Raw genomic sequence first — 20,609 nt, 5'->3', positions numbered from 1 at the left:
AAACACAAAGCAACACACCACCCCGACATTCCACATCTCGTCTACAAACAACAATGTCCAACCCCCAAACCACCTCAACCAACCCCCGCGACGCCGATACACACTCAGCCAACTTATCCAAACACATGAAAGCCGACGTGAGCGCAGCCTTCGCCGGATCCCACCTCGGGAGGCACAACGATGTCGACCAGGACTCAACCGCCTTCTTGCATGATACAGAAGACTTGAGCGTGGGCATGAGCGCCACGACCTTTCAGGAATCGAAACGCAAGGAGGAGAGAAAGGCTGAGCGCACGATACGGAAGCTGGAGATCATGCTATCTGAGGTGACGCTTGGTGGTGCGGAGCATGGGGTTGATGTGAGGGATTTTGCTGTGGTGGGGAAGTGAGGTATGTTCTGTGTCGGAAGAAGTTTGCGTGCGGAGGCTGATGTTGGCATGTGATAGGGTTGCGCCAAAGACGTGGAATTGAGTCACTCGAGTGAACGAGCTTGGATTGATCCCCTGGCTGGTGCGAGGATGCACCTAGTCTCCAAGGGGAGGAAGACGTGAAGCTGGCACATGCGCTGGGTTGACGAGTGAGTGAATGTCCTCACGCGCCGCCAACACATCACCTTCTTGTCATGGCATCACACCACTTCCCCATTACAGAACCTTTCAGCTCCGCTTGCTTTCCCCACACAGTTTCACCATTCTCCACCACCACCACCACCACCACCACCACCCCAACCATGTCACCTCCCTTCGAACTCGCAGCCAGCTTCCACCTCTTCGACGACGCCGTCCACAGACCCCACACGCACCTCACAATCACCGGAGCCCTGCACTACACCCACACCGGCGCCTCAACCCTAGCATCCTACCTCGACATCTTCCCGCCAACTCTTCTGGAAGCCAGCCCTGTTGTCCTAAACGTATATGTAGACAACGCAATGCGCTACGGCCACACGTCTCTCGACTTCACGAAACTCAACCACTTCCTCGCCTCCTTCGCGACTTGCCTCGACCGTCGCGGCTCCAGTCACACCTCCTTCCAGACCTTACAGCTGCACTTCTTCACCCACAGAGTCGGAGCTTCCGACCCAATCTTCCACGACATTCTCTACCCCATCGCCAAGATCCCCACGGGCACTACGCTCGTCCTCAAGGGTCTCGAGGCAAAGCTGCAGGGCCGTCTCCTGGAGTTACGCAGTGGCGATGTGGCAGGTCGGGATACGCTGGGCGGTTGGTTGAGGCTACGGTCAGAGCTGATGGCGAATGGGGAGACAGGCTGGAAGGCGAAGTTTGGAGTTGCGAGTGTGGACTTGATGGTCGGTGGGGGGGGGGGAAGACTGTGTTGAAGGAGGGCAACGATGGGACCTTGGCGCATGCGCTGGGGGTTGTGGGGGTTAGAAGGAAGATGGCTGGGGTGGGCTTGAAAGGGGAAGGGGGCAGATGAAGGTTGTGAAAACGGTAGGGTGCGGCGCACCATGGCTTTGAGCTTCGAGGTCACTTAGTCGTTCGGTCCAACCCTGCCTACTCGAGTAGACTACACTGCTGGTCGCAAGGTCGAGAAAGAGAACTGCTCTCTACTTCTACTTATCCAGATCCTCCACCGAAAACTTCTTCCCCTTCTCCTTAGGCTTCTCCTCATCATCTCCATCTCCATCCGCCGAGACCGCAGCTGGAATATCCGCAATCTCGTGGTGCGGTTCTCCAAGATATCTCCTGACTACTGCTTTCCTTCCCTGTGACCAAGCTCTCGACACCTCGTAATCTCTCCACAGATCTCGCGGGTACTGCACACTGTCCGACTTGTAGAGTGTGAAGTTCTCACTGAGCTGTGGCAACCACATTGGTCGTCGATCTTCCCAGTGCCAGTCTGCCCGACCCTTCGATCGGTATCGTGGGCAGAGCTGGTGATGCTGTATCAGCTGGATTGAGAGGGCCGTCAAGAGTTGGGACAAATCTTCGTTGATGATGTCGGAGTCTGGGTGGTGCGATTCGTCCCAGGAACCAGGCATGCGCGGCTGAGAGGCGAGGCGCAGCGGGATGTAGGAGTGACCGGAGCAGTGAGGACAGCTCCCTGGACGTACTTCGTAGATCACGTTCTGATAGCTGATATGCTGTGCAGCAGCAGACTCTTGTCTTACATGCGAGTCCCGATCGGGCGGGCTTTTCACGTTCTCAGGGCTGTGCATGCTGCCGGGGCTTTGACCTTTGCTTTGTGCTGCCGTGGCGACTCTGCTGAGATCTCTTTGATCAAATCTGTCGCGATTGAAGTATCGTAGCATACTGTTCATGGAGGTGTTGCGAGTCAGATTCTTGTTCACTTGTGGCGCAAAGCCTACTGGGCGGTACCGGCGCCGTGGTGGACTGCTTGGTCGATATCGACTCTGTGGTCTCCTCTCTGGGACTGGTGCTGAGCCAGGTTGTGTCGGCGGTTCTTCGTCGATCGCATCTTCGCATATTGAAAAACGTTCGAGATCCTGTTGGACTTCCAGCAATTGTTTACGGCGTTGCCGAGCTGTCGGACTGTAATCCCGAAAAGTACCTCGTCTTGAGCCAACCGGTGAGTCCATAGGATGTTGTTGCATTTTGAAGAAGCGGGACCAAAGTCTGACCTTGGGCTGCGGGGGGGTGCAAGTTGGGGTCTCGTCGACGAAATAGACTTTGTTCCTTCGTATACGCACATTGTTCCCTAATGCACGATAGCAAACAAGGAATGCGTGAACAATGATTGTGGACTGCTCGTCGAGTGTTTGCCACTCACTGTACCCATGCTCATCGAGGTCGTTGCATCAGGACTTGCCGCCTTTCTTCAGCTTCGCGTATGATATCAGCACAAAGTCGTATACTCGGCGCTAGATGCGCCAGTCTTTCCGTCTCCGCCACAACATCAGAGATTACAGCGTCAATCTGCTGCTTCGGAGGCAGAAGACTGCTCAGCACAGGCGACAACGTCGTTCCCATCAACAGCAAAGTCTGGCTCGTGATCGACAGTGCTCCCTGCCAGAGATAGGGCAGATGTCCAGTATGATGCGCCATAACATTCTCGAGCTGCCGTACACAAGCGTCTAGGCACTTCTCACAAGCAGCTTGTACGCCGGCCTCATGCGCAAGACTCTCGTCCTGTAGCACTGCTTGTATGTATGGCCGAAATATGATTGTGCGACACGCAAAGTAGCGCAATCGAAGGACTGTCTGGACCTGATCGCGGGCTGGCAGTCTCTCGCGCGGAAAGCGGATCGAAGGTGGAAGACCTTCATACCATTGGGAAAGTTGATGGTCGAGTTCTGCCACAACTGGCTCCAGCGAGGCGATGGAATTGCGCTTGTGCGAATACAGAACGTTTGAAACACGATTGAGTAGGCGCCTGAGTGCAATCTCAGCAAGGAAGTACCAAAGCTCATCGTTGCCGGGGAGTTCGTCAGATCCAGCTACTGTCGCATCGTACGGAAAGCTTCGTGGCAGCCGCATGCTCTCCTCGAACTGCACAATACCTGAGTGTGGCAGGTCGAGCTCGGCCAGAAGATCTGATTCAATCATGAGCGCGTTCCAATATATCCTCTCGCTTAGCTCCTTGACCTGTGGCGCGATCGTGCTCGGTGCGGAGAGCAGCAACTGCAGCTTCATGGACGCGTTGCACAGCATGTTCCACGCTTCCAGTGGTCGAACTAAGTACAGCAGATATGCTGCTGCTGATATATGACACTGAGCTGACAATACATCGTTGCGAATCATGAGTCCGGGAAGAACAGTCCACGCTGCGCTGAAGTAATCAAGGCCAGGTATAGCTTCGCCATCAGCCAAGCGAGAGATGCTCCGGCCAGTATTTGCCGCTTGACCAAGCGCGAGTACCAGTAGAACCACGCACGTCTCTGCTCCTGACCGGAAGCCGACCGCTGACGCCGCCCGGTAATAGCTGTGCCATGAGTAAGGGCTCACGCAAGCATACCATACATTGACCTTTTCAAAGAATGCTCTGGCAAAAGTGTGCACGTTCTCATCTAAATCAAGCTGGTACGGTGGCTGTAGTTGAAGTGGTGGACGAGCCATTTCGAGTTGCAATAAGACCTGTGGATCGCATTGCTTTGAGACGAGATCCCGTATTATCGGCCACTGGAGAAGGTGCAGCGCCGGAGTCGTGTGAGCCTTCGGCATAGTGGATATATGCCATGGGTACGGAACTCACGGAAGCACTCATGCGCTTGCTTTGAATATCGGCATCAGATGCAGTGTTGCTCGTTGCAGGCGAAATAGGGCCAAAAGGACCTGATCCGGAGGTCGGTGACTGTAGCAGATTCGATTGCAAGAGCCCTTCGATATGCGCGAGGCGTTCCAGTATGAGCTTGTCGCCAGCATCTAGCTTGATGCCAGGTTCGCGATAAACACAGTCCGCGCTCAGCTCAGTGCATAATTTGCATTTTGGTCTCGCTCCATCGCACCGAGACTTTCGGCTACGGCAGACCTCACAAGCGATCGTGGCTCTTCGTCGAGGGTAGTCCAAAGGGTCTCCAGCATTCTGTATATCGAACGCAATGCTCTCCTGGACAGGTGCCTTGCTTGCCGAGGGTTTGCTCATGGATGATCTTGCTCTCTTCAGGGCCGGTCGGCCGTCTTCTTCCTCATATTGTTGGAGCTGTGCCATTCTTGTAGCGTTATCCAGCGCTGTGCGAGGATTGACATTGTCCATGATGGCTGTAGTGCTTCAGCAAAAGTGCTTGTACCTTTTCATGTTCTAGCCATATGGCATGCAAACAAGGACTCCACCTCTCCACTGCGCGAACTGCTGAAGGGTCCGGTCAGGTCTTCGAGGTAGGGCACGGCAACACAATGCAGGAGCAAGATGTGAACAGCCCGTGAAGCTGACCTCCATCTGCACTGTAAGCGATTCCACCTATCACACGACCGTGTACGAATGGGTGTGAAAGGAATCTTGGAAGGAAGCGACTCGCGTGAGGATCCTCGGTAAGCCCACTTTTAGCCGCCAGATTTAGCCTCCGTCCACGCGAAACTCTATCTGGCAGAGACTTGGCGATCTAGGACAGCTTTTTTCTGGTTGCGCCGTCTCGCATTGTGCACAAACAGATACAGTATCGTTATGGCGAAACGCTCGAGAGAAGAGGCAGATGCCGTGCTTGATGTCTCTGAGATCAGCAGCAAGAAGCTGAAGAAGGATAAGAAGGAGAAGAAAGAGAAGAAAGCGAAGGACTCGACACCCACTGTAGCAGGCGCGAACGATGGCGATGTCGCATCCGAGCACAAGGCTGAGCTCTCCAAGGAGGAGCGCAAGGCATTGAAGCGCGCCAAGAAAGAGGCTTTGAAGGCTGTTGAAGCACACGAAGTGGCAGAGGAAGTGGCAGATGCGGGAATCTACGACGAAGCAGCGGCAAAGGCAGAGAAGAAGGCGAAAAAGCGAGCCGAGAAGGCTGCGAAGAACGCCGCAAAGGCCGTAGATGCGGTTGAACGGAGCGACGAAATCGAAGGCGCTGCGCATGAAGATGCCGAACATCTCAGTGGAGTGGGAAAAGCTGAGGCAGATGCATACTACAAAGAGAAGCACATTGCGATTGAGGATCCACTGAAGCAGAGTGTTGGGCCCATACTGTCTTTCGGCACCCTTCCATTCGACGAGACGAGACGAAAAGCGTACTTCGCCGGATTCAGCACACCAACACCTATCCAGGCAGCATCATGGCCATATCTGTTCAATGGAAGAGATATGATCGGTGTCGCAGAGACCGGCTCGGGAAAGACATATGCGTTTGGTGTGCCTTGCATCAATCGCTTGAAGAAGGACAAGAAGATACAGGTCTGCATTGTGAGCCCTACGAGAGAGCTCGCGCTGCAGATTCAAGAGCAGATGACAAAGCTTGCAACACCTCGTGGTCTGAAGGCGGTGTGCGTATACGGTGGCATGAGCAAGGATGACCAGCGACACCAGCTGAAGGGCTGCCATATCGTGGTCGCTACACCCGGTCGTCTGAATGACTTCATTGGAGACGGCACAATCGATTTGTCGAATGTCAACTACCTCGTGCTGGATGAGGCCGATCGCATGCTGGACACGGGTTTCGAGCAAGACATCCGGAAGATTATCACAGCAGCCGCAGACGGCAAGGACAGACAAACCCTTATGTTCACGGCAACGTGGCCAGAATCTGTCCGCAAGCTCGCATCAGAGTTTTTGCGGGATCCAGTCAAACTCATGATTGGCGAGAACGCCTCTGGTGAGCTTCGCGCAAATGAACGTATCGTGCAAGAGGTGGAAGTGGTCGAGGAGTTTGACAAGCAGAATCGCTTGTTCCAGCTGCTCAAGCAGTACCAATCTGGCAAGAACAAGACGGATCGTATCCTGGTGTTCTGCCTGTACAAGAAAGAAGCGACGCGAATTGAAGAGTTCATTCGAAGGAAGGGCTTCCCAGTCGCAGGCATTCATGGCGATCTCAGCCAGGAGAAGCGCATGGCAAGTTTGGCCGAATTCAAGAACGGCAAGGTGCCATGTCTCGTGGCTACCGATGTCGCTGCACGTGGACTTGACATTCCCGCTGTCAAGGTCGTGATCAACGTGACCTTCCCGCTGACCGTGGAGGATTATGTGCACAGGATCGGAAGGTAAGAACATCAGATGTGTACACATTGCCACTCCCACTGACATTATCGCAGAACCGGACGAGCAGGCCAAGACGGCCGTGCCATCACACTATTCACACAAAACGAGAAGGGCCTAGCAGGCGCATTGATCAATGTGCTCAAGAAGGCGAATCAACCTGTGCCAGAAGAACTGATGAAGTTCGGAACGACAGTCAAGAAGAAGGGTCACGATGCATACGGTGCATTCTACAAGGATACAGGTGACGCCAAGCAGGCGACCAAGATCACGTTTGACTGATAGATGATAGATGTGTCTGTACAGCAGCAGATTGAGAAGATTATAGATGCGACCACGCGGGTGTTCGGCGGTCTCGCGTGTTCTTCATTCACGTGCGAGTCCGCGTGTGTTCACTTTGCTTTGTTGGTCAATGCGTTATGTGCTGTCCGAGCTCTCTTAAGCACTTTCTTTCGGCATAAAGAACACTTCTACTTGACTCAACTACAGGGTAACCAGCAAGACGTCCTCGAGCAAACACAGACCACCGAGAACTTCTTCGACACCAGCACACCTACCATCAAAGACCTTCAGCCACCACTCGTACCACGTCACACGATCAGGTCGCGATGTCACCAGCACACACCAAGAAGGCCGGCGATGGCGCACAGAATGTCAAGACCTCCTCGAAGGATGCAACCCCGAATGGTCCTCCCAGTGAGACCAAGAGTCGCGACGACAGTGCCAAGGACGTGAAGAAGCCCCAGAATCCAAAGAACATCAACTACTATCACGGCCTGAAAGTCGAGGAGCCCGAGCATGAGCCAGAGTCAGAGTCAGAGCCAGAGCCAGAGCCAGTCGGCAAGCCAAACCCAACTACTGCCGCAGTAGTTGACCCAAATATCCTCACCAAGGCCAAGAAGCGCCGCATTCGCCGAGCTCGAGTAGCAGAACGCGATGCAGGTTCTGGTGATGGTGAGGCTGGCGGAGCCAATCCCGTTGCCTCTGACACGAGTGACGAGGAGCAGAAGACAGAGCAGGCCGAGATCAAGCTTCAAACTCATCGACTGAAATCGGAGAACACCGCATCACCTGGATCCTACGAGAGCAGCGACGACGACGTCTCGGACCTCGAGCCTGATCTCGAGGATGACAAAGAGAAGACCGCCACCGAGACCAAGGAGCCAGAAGTCCACTCTCCCCCGGAGAACAAGGACGACGACAAAATCCTCAACCATGCCATCAAGAAGAACAAGATCATCAAGGCAAATGCAAAGGCGTCCGCAAGCCAGATCACAGACGACTTTGTCCTCTTCGGTGGCTACGCCTGCCTCATCCTAGCCGTCATTGCGCAGTACGGACTCGAATCACTCTCTTTGGCTCAGATGCTCCTCCTCGTCGGGACCGTCGGTGTCTGCGTTCCGCTCGAGTGGTTCGGTGAACTCGTTCAGGTGAGGAAGGTCGAGGTCGAGAGGCAGGGTGTCAAGGGAGGAAGCCATGAGGATGCAGGAGTGGCCGGCGATGGGGAGAAGGTCGAGATTCCTGGAGAGATGGATAGCGAGAAGCTTGAGAAGGTCCTTGACAAGGTCCGCACTCTGGTCAAGACTCATGGGATTGGATATGGGTGGTTGGGTGTCATTATGGCGGGACTCGTGATGAGGATCATGGACATGAAGAGCAGCCCGGCGTTGGCAGGTCTTGCGTTCTCGGTCGGATGCATGGCCTATCTCTCTGGTCGAGACTTGGCTGCATAATAATGATACGGGTAGGTAGTTTGTGCATGTTACGGTTCTTTCACTTCAGCGTTCTTGCCATGTGCGGCATGTGCAGCATGTGCAAGGATCTCGCGGGTACGCTAAGCGCGTGCCTGCAGATCTGCGCGTTTGCATTCACCTCACTTCACTTCATGGCAACCGCCTCTTCGAACTCGAACAAACAACTTCGACTTCAGACCAACTTTCAAGACCATCATCGCAATCTGCACTGTAGCATCGGCTACACGCGCATTACAAGTCACACCCTGCTATTCGACAGGTCAAGCACGACCAGCTACACCTTCTCCGAACATCTCAACTTCGACCACAGACCGCGACCATGAACGCCGCAGGCATCCCGTCACATGAGTCTTGGTCTGTAGACCTCGTGACTCCCATTCAGACGACCATCGAGCAAGTGGCAACAACTTCTCTTGCAGCAACCATCACGGCCGTGACTTCCTCACCGGTATCCACGACGAACTTCTTGGACGAGATCACTTCGTTATGGAACGAGCCAGCAGCTGCTACACCAACAGGGACCGCCACGTCATGTCCGTGGCCGGGCTGCTGGTACGACGAAATGTGGGCGGGACCTTTGACTTGGATGATCGTCTGCTACTGCATCGTCTCTGCATCCATTCTCGTGACCTTATTGTGTGGGGGATATTTGGACTGGAAGTTGAATGTAAGCACACACAGATGAGACATCAGACTCGAGCCTTATCACTGACACTTTTGGCCCTTCAGCTCTCGGATCCATACCGCCGCAACAGCTACCGCAGACAACCGCGCTCGACCAACGATTTCTTGGAATACCACTCGCACGTGTACCAGCAGCGGCAGCGAGAGCGGGCAGCTGCGCGCAGCAATCCACCGACCCGCAACCTCGAACAATCGCAGCGCTTCTATGAGGCGGCTGGCATGCGCAGCTCAACCCAAGAGCTTCGACAGCAGTTGCAGTCCCAGCTAGCCTCGCGATCAGAGCCGGACTTGCGCTATGTGCACCCCGATGTGCTGGATGAGCTGCGAGCGTCGGAGAGGGAGCGACGGGATGCTATCGTTATTGCGAACTTGAGGAGGCAGGGGTTGATGTGAGGCTTTTCAATGTGTCAGCGAAAGAGATGGACAATGTCTGAGGCTGTGGTTGGTATGACCTGGCGGATCGATGCAACCTGTGACAGCTCCTCAATCGCCCCACCGAGGATACTGTCGGTATCGAGCCTTAGAGGTCACAGACAGCGAGTCTACGTACACAGGATGACACTTTGAAAAGTCTCCTCACGATATCAGAGACTCGTACGCCACGCGAGTTCCGATGGCTCGTGTCGCCTGGTCTTACAGCTGAGAGGTCAGCTACAGCTCGCTCATGCTGTGGAACGAAAGAGACGCAGGTCAAGTCTAGCAAGCCGAGTAGCCTCAGAAAATGCACAACTACACTGGGGCATTTGCTCGAGTTGACCTCGGTATATTCACATTCGAATGCTTGAAGATGATGCTGTTGGTCTGCCTTTTGCTGCAAGGAGCAACCGTCTCGGATACAGTGCTCGTTGCACGGAAACGTGCTGCAAGCTCCTCAGTCGCACCACCTCAGCCCAATGACATCCAGCTGGCTTGCTCGCTCCGCATATAGTAGCATGCTGCTCGATAGATCTTCGCTCCGATGCGCTCAGCCAGATCGTAAGCAAGCCTGGTTTCGCATTTTCTTTGACCCTCAAATATTACCTCCATCTCTTTGTTACCGCATCAATCACTTCTACCTTTTCAGCCACAATTCAGAGAAGTCGATGACAGCACCATGGCCATGCCAGTCGCAGGCACCTGGACTCTGACGCTCCTGGCCGCTGTCGCACAGGCGCAGCAACAGTGCTACTTTGGCGCTGGTGCAGAGAACCGTGGCCCTGAGAATCTCGTCCCGTGCATGGCGACGGGGGCGAGTGCGTGCTGCTTGAGAGGGGATACGTGTCTCTCGGGCAATGCTTGCTTCAATTATCCTTCTGGCAATGTGTATCAGTATGGGTGTACGGATATCACTTACAGCGATGAGACTTGTCCGTTCAAGTGTGGGTTCAATACGAGTAAGCAAGATATACAGAACAATGCTAGTGGGTGCCGTCTGACGATGAATAGCGAGATCACCATGGACAGCACTTGAGTACTGCAACGACGTCCAAGGTGCGGCGGATAACTGGATCTGCCACGGCCCCGAAAGCTGTGGATGTGAATGGCCATCCTCTGAAGGCATGCTGAAGCTCGATCCACGAGGATGCAGAGCGATGGGAAGCGACGCTTTTGTCGCGTTATATGCTCCAGATCAATTGGCACCTTATATATCGTTGCCTTTGACTGCCAGTGGCAGCACTGGCTACTACAGTCCGACAGTCAGTGATGGGAGCAGTACATGGGTGGTGACGGCAGTGCCAGGCTATACCCCGTCTCCCATAACCCAGCTCACGACTTATCGCGACCCGCCGACGACGCGACGCCGAGTTGCTCCAGGGGCCACGCCAGATGCTTCGACGTACGCTAGTGCCTTCACCTGGACCGAAACCCGGCCGGGATCGCTCTCAGCCACCACAGCAATGCCATCCCAAACCACACCTCGCACAACCTCCCCCTCCCTCGCAACAGACTCCCCATCCTCACACACCCTCTCAACAAGCTCCAAAATCGGCATCGGCATCGGCGCAGCCGGCGGCGTCTGCCTCATCGCCTCCCTCCTCCTCGCCCTCTTTTACATGCACAGACGGCACAAAAAGCACGCAGCCCAAACCTCCCAATCGCCCGAACCGCAGCCCCACTGGCCTGAGAGTCCTTACATGCAGCAAACAGCCCCGCATCCCAACTACCCACCCTACCAGCCGCCGATGGACCGAAACTGGCACCCGGGCCCGGGGGTGGTGTATCAAGCGCCTGCCCCAGAAGCTGAGACGCCGGCAAGTGGGAAGGTCTCGATGAGTCGGGGGCGGGATCTGCCGGCTAGTGAATTGGCGGGGGAGGAGAGGGGGATGGCGCATGAGATGTAGAGACGAGTGTGAGGGAAGGGGTGGGGGAGGGTGATGAGGAGACGGGTATGGTAGGGGTGGTTGGATTGAGTTTGATTGGATGGAGTCTCTCACGTGCTCTACTGTCGCGGTTACCGCGTCGCGCGATACAGCGGCGTTCGACACTGCTACCTTGGCTGGAACCAGCACCACTCGCGTGGACCAGAACTAAAACCAAAATGCCTAGACGCCGTGCGCGAGGCGCTCTTCGGCAGAGAAGTGAAAACCGGCTTCCACCATGTGAAAGTCGATAGCGCCTCCCGCGCAGGCTTCGCCATGCTTCAGCTCGCCCAGAAGAGTCTCGGTGTACCTAGCGGACGTCAGCCATGATGCGCGTCAGCGATGCGAGGGGGTAAGCACTTACCAGCTGAGCGCTTCGCTGGTGACATCCAGTAGACCCGCAAGTGCCCGCTCGACGCTCTCACATGGCGGACCACGTGCAGCGATGGAACGTGATAGCGGTGAGCCGAAGAGGAGGAGAGCTTGCTTGTGATCGCCGCCGATGATCACGATCTCGAAGATTTCTGCGGGCTTCACGAGGCCGGTGGAGTGGTATGTGAGGCTGTTCAGGCATAGCTGCGGGAACAGGACTGCGGCATTCGCTGGTGATGGTTAGCATGTGATGGACTTTGAAGAGATTGAGGTGGTTTACCAAATATTTGTTCTCTTAAGCCCAAGATGCTCTCGCTTGTGGTCGGCCTGGGAGTGGTCGTAACGGTGAAAGGGTCTTCGGTGATCGCCATCTTCGCTGGTAAAGGCGTTCTTGCTAACAATGGATGTATGTATATACTGTTTCGTCTGGTGTATGCTGTTGCTCGTGATCGTGCCTGACGTGCGGTATACCGTGGTGAAAGTGCTGCCGCTGAAGTCTGCTGTATTCTGTATGTTGGGAGGAAGGAACAGCAGAACAGGAAGAGGAAAAGAAAAGGATTATAGGCATCGTGCTGGTGAGCTTTGCCATCGTCCCCACTATGATGGGTGTTTGCGAGCTTCCTGGACAATGGCTTCTATTGTCAAAGCTGCGGAAGGTGCAGAAGTTTTCCCCAGCTTGCCTGCTGCATTGGGAAGTGAAGAGCAGCATGTTGCTATTGTCCCAAAGGCTGTGGAAGGACGAGGTACGCAAGCGAGGGTGGTTTCGGAATGCTGCTGGCCTTGGATGAAGTTGGGATGGAAGTGAGGTGGAAGTGAGGTGCCCGGTGGTGGTTCGATGAGACTGAAGAGCTGGAGTCGAGGTCGAAAGAAAGCAGCATTGCCTTCTCATAACCATATCGAACGACATTGATGCTTCCCAGCATTTGCGTGATGGGAACCTCGCTTCATCTTTCTCATATCCCATGAGCGTCTGATTTGACAGCCGTAAACACTTGCTGGCCGCGAACTTGCGCCTGCTGTATAGCGATTCAAGTACCCTGATCCATCACACGTAACCGCACTCTCATTCTCCCCCATGCGTGTCTGCAATGCGCTCCTCCATCCAACATCCATCTCTTGACATCTCCCTCGCTCTTGCTCACGCCGCGACGTGGTTGTGCTTGGCTCGACTAGCACGCTGCGCGGTCACACTGCTGCACCTTGGCTCACGCCGGTCTAGACACGTTGTATGTGTGTGGTGCCACCCTCGATGTCTGGGACATGTTGTACCACACAAGCTTTCGTCTCCCAGGACATGGGATGAGCATCATGAGGTGGATCCCCTCTCTCCGGGGCCATTTTCCGCGCAAACTCGCTCATCCACCCGGCTATGAGTACTGCTCTGTCCCGCCGCTCACCGTTGTTCCCTCTCTCCTTATGTTCTCGACATCTGCAAGGCACGACACTAGCAAAACATATCGGCCGGTTGCCAGTCGAAATGCGCGACCGAGGGATGCGCCGCGCGACTTGTCTCAGCGCTCAAACCACCAAGCCCGACCAGGAGATGCGCTAGATATGGCGGCAAGCGACGGCAATACACAGGCACAACATCCATCCTTCGTCGGCGACTGGCCGTTCTGATGGACGCCTGCTCGTACTCGAGCAACGTCCGTCCAGCCGTCGTATGCGGGAACAGCAGACAACCAGCCCTGCGCGATGATCACGAAAGCGCACCGCAAAACAAGGCCCCCAATGCTGCGGCCGAGCCACCAAGGGCACACCTAATCTGATACAAACAACGGTGGTGTGGCTCACTGGAAGCACTCCGACTCTTCCACGACGAGGCTCAGGCCCACCAGTCGCCGAGACGTCAAATAACGTTACGGACATGCCAGGAACCCAGGATGGCTAGCCTCCAACAGCGCGCCTGAAAAGCATGCAACCCATGTGGTCTGAGCGTTGGCCAATCTCTTCCTTCACCACCTTGAAGTGTCACAAACAAGGCGAGATGTCTGCTCAACGTCAATGGCGCGTGGCCGTCTGTATGAGGTGCTTGCTCAGCTGAACAAGACCAATAGTAAAAGACCAACCACCATCGTAGGATGGAACGACGGTTTGCCTCGCGTGAGCTCGCATAGTGCTGTGTTCAGCCGCATCGCGGCAACTCTATCACGTTCACATTTGGCGAGCCGTAAGGCACGAACCATGTCCGTGTACAAGACTACATACATGTCCCTGCTCACCTCCCTCGTACATCAATTTGTTCTATTCGTACTAGTCCTCTATCGCCACCTTCTCTTCTGCTGCAACAACAATGCGGCTTTCTACTCTTTCCTGCTCGTCATTGCTGCTGGCTGCATCGCAGGTCGCGGCGTGGGGCCCAAGGGGAGGAGACCATGGCGCTCCGGGACATTATGGAGGTCCAAAAGTGCACGACAGCAATTTCCAACCAGACCATATACTACGAGTAACATATGAGAATGTGTCAGTCGGATGCCAAACGCGGGAACAAGTTCTGGTCAATGGCACAGCTCCTGGACCACACTTATACCTCGAGCCCGAAAGGAGGAGCTGGATAAGAGTATACAACGATATGGCAGCGCCGCATTGCTACAACTTCACCATGCACTGGCACGGTCTTAGCCAGCGCATGGCACCTTTTGCAGATGGAACGCCTCAGGCAGCTCAATGGCCTATACCGTGTAGACACTTCTTTGATTATGAGATCTTCCCGCTTGGAAAGGAGCCCGGAACCTACTTCTATCATTCACATGTGGGCTTTCAAGCAATCTCAGCTTCGGGTGCTCTGATCATCAAGGACAAAGAAGGTTTCTGTCCTTACCACTACGACGAGGAGATTGTCTGGAACATTGGAGACTACTTCAACCAGACCGATCATGACATCGAGTTCGGCCTCACTAACACGACTTTCAAATGGTCTGGCGAGACAAATGCTGTCCTTCTGAATGGCGTCGGTGTTGCTACTGGAGAGACTGCTGGCGAGGGTGACTGCCAACTGCCTGTCATTGAAGTCGACCCTGGGAAGACATATCGATTCCGCTTCATTGGCGCCACAGCTCTCTCGATGGTCCAGATCGGCATCGTTGACCACGACAACTTCACCATCATCGAAGCAGACGGTGCATACACCAAGCCTCACAGGGAGCATTTCATGCAACTATCTTCCGGCCAGCGCTTTGACACCATCTTCAAGGCCAAAGAGGAAAGCGAACTCAACGGCCAGCGCGACTACCTGATCCAGATGGAGACCAAGGATCGTCCAGCCGTCTACCAGGGCTATGGTGTCCTTCGCTATTCCGGTGGTGCACCTGAGATCACCACCGCCCCACCAAAAGCACCACTGACGCTGTCGAACGCCACCTACGATTGGTGCGAGTACTCTCTAGAGCCCCTCGTGCCCAACGACTTCCCAACAGCAGACGAAGTCACCCGACGTATTGAGATTGACAACCGCCAGCTAACAACAAACACCATCGTCTGGCACATCAACAACCTGCAATGGAACGAGACCTCCAACCCTTACCCAGGCGATAAACCCTACCTCGTCGACATCTACGAGCGAGGTCCAGCCGCAATCCCCAACTACACCGCCGCCATCGAGAACAACGGCTGGGATCCCGCTACCCTGACCTTCCCAGCCAAGATCGGCGAAGTAAGTACTCAACCCCTCCCCCACCACAACCCAAGCACCATCTCAACACATCCCCACCCATCCACCCATACTAACCCTCACGCCCCCAGGTCCTCGAAATCATCTGGTACAACACCGGCTCCCTCGTCAAAGACAACGGCGGCCTAGACTACCACCCCTTACACGCCCACGGCGGGCACTACTACGACTGCGGCTCCGGCAACGGAACCTACAACGCCACCCTCAACGAAGCCAAACTCGCCCTCCACCCCCCCGTCCTCCGCGACACCACAAACCTCTACCGCTACACCGCCAAAACCACCGCCGGCACCCGCCAAGGCTGGCGCGCATGGCGCCTCCGAGTCACGGATGCGGGCGTCTGGATGATTCATTGCCATATTCTGCAGCATATGGTGATGGGGATGCAGAGTGTGTGGATTATGGGGGAGTATGGCCAGATTACGGGGATTCCGGCGACGGATGTGGGGGATTATTTGGTGTTTGGGGGCGATGTTAATGGGAATGAGACGCATGCGCCGAGGGTTGTGCATTTTTTTGATCCGGATGAGGGCGATGATTGGTCATGATGGATAGATACCTCTGTAGAGCGCGTGGGGGGTGGAGCGTTGCGTTGTGTAGATGTTGCATAGTCTCGTACATGATTTCTCTCTCTCTCTCTCTCTCTCAAAGCTTTGTGCACAGGTTGATCTTCGTTGTGGTTACGTAATACGAGTGCGAAGCTGTGCTAGCATTATTGCGATTTTCCATCTACAGCCTCCAGACACTGCCAGACTACTGATCACACAGCGGACTCGACTCCTCCGTCTTGGGCTCGACGCATGCTCGTGCGAAGAAACCAGTGACCCTTCATGGTTTCACAACGACTATGAACAGTCGTCAATGGCATCTGCCGGCGGCAGTTACGGCTGACCGGGGAGCTTGCATGTGCTCACACCCTGGAGCTGGCAAAGCGAAGCAACACAACCCAGCGAGATCGAGAGTGCCCAAACCTTATCTGGCGTGTTTGTGCACAGTGCAGAAGGTTGGCAGCTCGACATGCGCCAGCACGTGTGAGAGGCGCATGCTTACGGTTTGACTTTGCTCCTTCTTCCTGACGTCAACGATGTTTCAGGTCGACTCGTGGCTTGATGCCTCGTCGAAGTCTATCGCATGATGGAGATCTTTCTCGTTTGGATGAAGTGTGGTCGACGAGCTCCATTACTGATGCTCTGCCATGACTCGATAGATAGGGTATTCATCCCCAGTACTCAAAGGTACAGCGTCTGTCTGCATCGGAACGCTGTTCTCTCACCGTAACCAGGGGAGGTAGCAAGGGTTGAGACTCCTAGCTATTCCTCATTCTGTCGTACTGAATAAGGCCGTGCGCGGGAAGCCGAACCAATCAATCTCGAGCTGCTTGACCTTACTGTTGCTGCTATGTTGTTAATATATGCGGATTTAGCCTGAATTAAGGTGTTGTTGACACCTTAATATATAGCTACAGATAACGTTAGTACCTACGGTGTATTTACTACCTTATCTACCCTCTATTTACGCTAATTACGGCCTTAACACGCTATGGCATTGTAGCAACAATATCCTTTATCTGCTTGTGTATAATACGTCGCTATTCTTCGTGTATTGCAAGCTCTAAGTCACGTCCGGTAGGCCTGTCGTGTCGCATTGTCTTACTGCGAACTACGGTAAGAGAATATGTGTTCTAGAGAAGCCTCGGTTACACGCCTAAGTAGTCGATCCACGTGTCCGATATGCTAGGGGGCCCTGTACGCCTCCTAATCGTGGCATAGCGTACTCACCAGTGACACCCATATTGCGGCAAGGAGATAGCGTTCCGGCGCTGGCAGACGCTGTATAATACCACTGAAGCTGACGTACGAATCGACATTCTCCGGCTCCAGCGTCACAAACGCCAGCGCAGCATTCTTCTGCCTCGTGCTGACCAGGAAGCTACCTGCTGGCAAGTTGACGAGTGCCTCTGTCGTGACGGTATTGAGAACGTGGCCCTCGGTGATCTCAGTAGCTAGGGAGCTCGATGTGATGTTATACACCTCTACCGCGCCACGATACTCGTAGTCCAAGGTTTCCACGTCCAGACCGAGGATCTGGAGCCGCTCCGCAATACGGATCCATGTTCTCGGTATGAGGTATGCCTCGGGTCTTGCGCGGGTGAGATTGGCGGTAGCGGGCGTACTGTCGTAGAAGTCGATGGGTACCTGCACAATGCTTCCGTTGTTCATGTCGACCATGGTGAAAGATCGCTTGATAAGTTCTGGGAAGTCTGTGACCACGATATCATCTTTGCTGTTGGTGAAGTCCTTGCGAGCATCCTGAACTGTGGCCAGCACCTCTTGATGATTGTCGCGTGCGTGCTCCAAGATGGCCTCGAGACTAAGAAGGCCGGCGGCAACACGTCTCTGAAAGTGTTGATCTGCTAGGCGAATCCCACGCGTCTCCAGAAGGAAAGTGCTGCTCTGTGTCAGACCCATAGAGTTGCGACCATTGGCCGGTTCAGTCGCAGCCTCTTTCAAAAGAATCCTAGAACCTGATGTGAAGTCCATCTTTCCAGCGGCATACATTTCCCAACGAAGACTGTGACTTTGGAGGCGCTCGCCAATCGCAGGTATCCAGTGTTTGAAGATTTGCTCTCTTGAGTTCGGATGTATGTTCAGGTTGTTGCCACCTGCGACCATCGCATCTGAACCATGCTGGTAATCCCCGCCATAAATCTTCGACGCAATGAACTCATGCACATCGATTGAAATATGCGGATCGAAGTCACTGAACACTTTCTTGATCTGTTGAGTCTGCCGGCTGTCCAACTTCAACTGGTCGCGGTTGGCATCTACATTCGATGTATATCGGCGCTGAAAGTAGTGCACACCATCGACGTTGTATCTCGGCAGGATCTTGATGTTCATGCGCTCAAGTAGAGAAGCAGTCTACGTCTGATTGGCATCAAGCTTGCCGAGCAGTGCTGGAACTGCTTGATTACCAGCAGGTTCGTCGCCATGGATACCTCCCTGAATGAAGACTCTGAGCTTTGTGCTGTTCGAGACGAGCTCAGTAGAGCTCGTAAGGTGGACATATGGGATTGAGCGGCCCTCTCCGGACTGAAAGTCTGCTGGCTGGTATGTTGCCCAGTCATTGCGGTTGGCAATAGAGCGGAGGAAGTGATCTGGAAAATCTCAGTACAGTACAGGCGTGGTAGAATTGCTATACACACCTAAGACAATGTCGTCTGTTGGACCTTGGATTCCATTCTGCCAGCCCGGATTCAGCGTCGATGGATCCGTGAAAGCTGGAGATAGCAGATCCACATCTATGCTCGGAAATGCTTGAGAAACGACGTCGCTAACTCGCTATCTTGTCGTAGCATGCCTTGATTATTGCCATAGGTCCAGCCAGCGCCCATCTTCGCATGGATGAAAGTCGCCTGAGGAACAGGCACAAATACATGCTTGAAACGCATGGTCAAGAACAACGACAACAGTGCGAAACATGCAGCCAGGTGCAACGTCTTCCTGCGGCCGGTTCGTGTTCGACCTCGTCCAGGATTGCCAGTGGGCGCGGACATGAGTGAGGAGTATGGTCGAGATAAGGTGAACTTGGAGAACACCACCATGCTCCGGCAGAACTACCAGGATATGGCCGGTGTTTGCTGCCAGCCACTGCTAAGCTTCACACATTCCCTATGCAGCGACCATGCAGCGGAACATTGACCGCTGATAAGTCAGAGACTGCATAGAGGCATCTGACGGATGATGATGGTGTGCTATAACCTCGAGCATATTCAAAGAACGATGCAACTTCCCGACTGAGCCATCGAATGTTGCTCTCAACCAGCGGGTAGTGTGAATGAGACTACCATTGATCAAGGCCTTCGTTCAGCTTCGGGAGGACGATGAGGAGGTATGAGGATGTACAGGTGAAGTGTCGTCGTGCAGCCCACAAGAAGGGGAAACGATCGAGGAAGGCGCGCTAGAGATGCAAGCTTATGTAAGTTTGACCCACTTCCCACAAATCTTGGCGGGTTTTCGCTCAATCTCAAATCTCGGCTTCACGTTTTGTCCAGTCGCTCTTTCCTCAAGGTCGTCGCGCCAGTCAAGTCAACAACACCGCCGCAATGGGTATCGGTACGTCGAAGATGCGAAAGCATGTGGAGGGTGGACACTGGGTCGGATGCGCTGGGGTTGTGGTCGTGGTTGCGAAGGAGAAGGAACGCACGTTGGGAGACACATCGCACACCTCGAAAACCGCACCGACCCAGAGGCCTCCCCCAGCACATTTGAAGAGGGAATATCATGCTAACAGCCACTGTGTACAGATCTCGACAAGCACCACGTGTCCTCGGGTCACCGAAAGGTATATATACCTTACTTTTGAGCAGAGGTGAAAGAATCTGCGAGTCTGACATGAAAATGTTAGGCGCCATCCAGCACCAACCCGTACCGAAAGCTGTTGCACAAGTTGTACACTTTCCTCAACCGCCGAACCGACAGCAAGTTCAATGCTACCGTTCTGAGGAGGTACGTGAAGAGAATAGCAGGAATATGGAGCAAGTCAGATCTCTGACTGGGCAAACAGACTGCGCATGTCGCGCATCAACACCCCACCACTCTCGATCTCCAAGATTGTGGCCATCTCCGCCAACAAGCACAACGCTGAGCAGCAGGATGGCAAGATCCGAGCTGTCGTCGGCACTGTCACCGATGACAACCGTCTCCTCGAGGTTCCAAAGTTGAGCATCTGCGCTCTCAAGTTCACTGCCACTGCCCGTGCCCGCATCCTCAAGGCCGGCGGTGAGTGCCTCACCTTCGACGAGCTCGCCCTCAAGGCACCAACTGGCTCCAACGTCATCCTCCTCCGTGGACCAAAGAACTCGCGTGAGTCCGTCAAGCACTTCGGCTTCGGCCCACACACCGACAAGGCAAGTCTCAATCGTATCTTCGTACGTCGGGCAACTGCTAACAGCCCCTACAGAAGCCATTCGTCGAGAGCAAGGGCCGCAAGTTCGAGCGTGCCCGTGGTCGCAGACGGTCGCGTGGTTTCAAGGTCTAAGAAGTGCACATTATGTGTATCTTCTAGATGGTATCAAGGCGTGGACTCGGCGCAGGAATGGCTGGCGTGCTACATTTGGGCACGATCGGCTCGGGATGCCGGAATGTCTCTTCTTCCATGGCATGACAAGGCACTTGCCGATCCTGTTAGGAAATCTGC

The 20,609-nt window shown here is 54.4% G+C and overlaps 11 protein-coding genes across 11 annotated transcripts; 7 read left to right on the top strand and 4 right to left on the bottom strand.

Annotated features, from left to right (window-relative positions):
* Nucleotides 1–125: 125 nt before the first annotated feature.
* Nucleotides 126–1,339, top strand: CLAFUR5_09780 (uncharacterized protein; the record flags this gene model as incomplete). Its single annotated transcript, XM_047908928.1, has 2 exons — nt 126–385; nt 790–1,339. The coding sequence occupies 2 exons, from the start codon at nt 126–128 to the stop codon at nt 1,337–1,339; spliced, it is 810 nt and encodes a 269-aa protein (XP_047766798.1).
* A 234-nt stretch (nt 1,340–1,573) lies between these two features.
* On the bottom strand, nt 1,574–2,575 carry CLAFUR5_09779 (uncharacterized protein; the record flags this gene model as incomplete). Its single annotated transcript, XM_047908927.1, has 1 exon — nt 1,574–2,575. The coding sequence occupies one exon, from the start codon at nt 2,573–2,575 to the stop codon at nt 1,574–1,576; it is 1,002 nt and encodes a 333-aa protein (XP_047766472.1).
* A 187-nt stretch (nt 2,576–2,762) lies between these two features.
* CLAFUR5_09778 (Putative transcription factor ecdB) lies at nt 2,763–4,674 on the bottom strand (the record flags this gene model as incomplete). Its single annotated transcript, XM_047908926.1, has 2 exons — nt 2,763–4,133; nt 4,165–4,674. The coding sequence occupies 2 exons, from the start codon at nt 4,672–4,674 to the stop codon at nt 2,763–2,765; spliced, it is 1,881 nt and encodes a 626-aa protein (XP_047766473.1).
* Nucleotides 4,675–5,082: 408 nt separating this feature from the next.
* Nucleotides 5,083–6,873, top strand: CLAFUR5_09777 (ATP-dependent RNA helicase DBP3; the record flags this gene model as incomplete). The annotated part of the gene is made up of 2 exons (XM_047908925.1): nt 5,083–6,596; nt 6,648–6,873. The coding sequence occupies 2 exons, from the start codon at nt 5,083–5,085 to the stop codon at nt 6,871–6,873; spliced, it is 1,740 nt and encodes a 579-aa protein (XP_047766463.1).
* A 326-nt stretch (nt 6,874–7,199) lies between these two features.
* On the top strand, nt 7,200–8,324 carry CLAFUR5_09776 (uncharacterized protein; the record flags this gene model as incomplete). The annotated part of the gene is made up of 1 exon (XM_047908924.1): nt 7,200–8,324. One exon carries the CDS (start codon nt 7,200–7,202, stop codon nt 8,322–8,324), a length of 1,125 nt encoding a protein of 374 aa, XP_047766464.1.
* Nucleotides 8,325–8,664: 340 nt separating this feature from the next.
* CLAFUR5_09775 (uncharacterized protein) lies at nt 8,665–9,422 on the top strand (the record flags this gene model as incomplete). Its single annotated transcript, XM_047908923.1, has 2 exons — nt 8,665–9,012; nt 9,075–9,422. 2 exons carry the CDS (start codon nt 8,665–8,667, stop codon nt 9,420–9,422), a joined length of 696 nt encoding a protein of 231 aa, XP_047766465.1.
* Nucleotides 9,423–10,122: 700 nt separating this feature from the next.
* CLAFUR5_09774 (uncharacterized protein) lies at nt 10,123–11,350 on the top strand (the record flags this gene model as incomplete). Its single annotated transcript, XM_047908922.1, has 2 exons — nt 10,123–10,402; nt 10,455–11,350. 2 exons carry the CDS (start codon nt 10,123–10,125, stop codon nt 11,348–11,350), a joined length of 1,176 nt encoding a protein of 391 aa, XP_047766466.1.
* A 201-nt stretch (nt 11,351–11,551) lies between these two features.
* CLAFUR5_09773 (uncharacterized protein) lies at nt 11,552–12,111 on the bottom strand (the record flags this gene model as incomplete). Its single annotated transcript, XM_047908921.1, has 3 exons — nt 11,552–11,678; nt 11,733–11,970; nt 12,021–12,111. The coding sequence occupies 3 exons, from the start codon at nt 12,109–12,111 to the stop codon at nt 11,552–11,554; spliced, it is 456 nt and encodes a 151-aa protein (XP_047766467.1).
* Nucleotides 12,112–14,033: 1,922 nt separating this feature from the next.
* CLAFUR5_09772 (Laccase-like multicopper oxidase 1) lies at nt 14,034–15,958 on the top strand (the record flags this gene model as incomplete). The annotated part of the gene is made up of 2 exons (XM_047908920.1): nt 14,034–15,392; nt 15,482–15,958. 2 exons carry the CDS (start codon nt 14,034–14,036, stop codon nt 15,956–15,958), a joined length of 1,836 nt encoding a protein of 611 aa, XP_047765854.1.
* Nucleotides 15,959–17,164: 1,206 nt separating this feature from the next.
* On the bottom strand, nt 17,165–18,310 carry CLAFUR5_09771 (Carboxypeptidase 2; the record flags this gene model as incomplete). The annotated part of the gene is made up of 1 exon (XM_047908919.1): nt 17,165–18,310. One exon carries the CDS (start codon nt 18,308–18,310, stop codon nt 17,165–17,167), a length of 1,146 nt encoding a protein of 381 aa, XP_047766469.1.
* Nucleotides 18,311–19,515: 1,205 nt separating this feature from the next.
* On the top strand, nt 19,516–20,450 carry CLAFUR5_09770 (60S ribosomal protein L18-B; the record flags this gene model as incomplete). Its single annotated transcript, XM_047908918.1, has 5 exons — nt 19,516–19,525; nt 19,717–19,754; nt 19,818–19,918; nt 19,977–20,319; nt 20,373–20,450. 5 exons carry the CDS (start codon nt 19,516–19,518, stop codon nt 20,448–20,450), a joined length of 570 nt encoding a protein of 189 aa, XP_047766470.1.
* Nucleotides 20,451–20,609: the final 159 nt, after the last annotated feature.

Source organism: Fulvia fulva, chromosome 9 (genome assembly GCF_020509005.1).
Source record: "Fulvia fulva chromosome 9, complete sequence".
In the NCBI taxonomy this organism is placed as follows: domain Eukaryota; kingdom Fungi; phylum Ascomycota; class Dothideomycetes; order Mycosphaerellales; family Mycosphaerellaceae; genus Fulvia; species Fulvia fulva.
The sequence above is the reverse complement of the archived record's forward strand: the minus strand, read 5'-3'. Positions and strand labels throughout refer to the sequence as shown.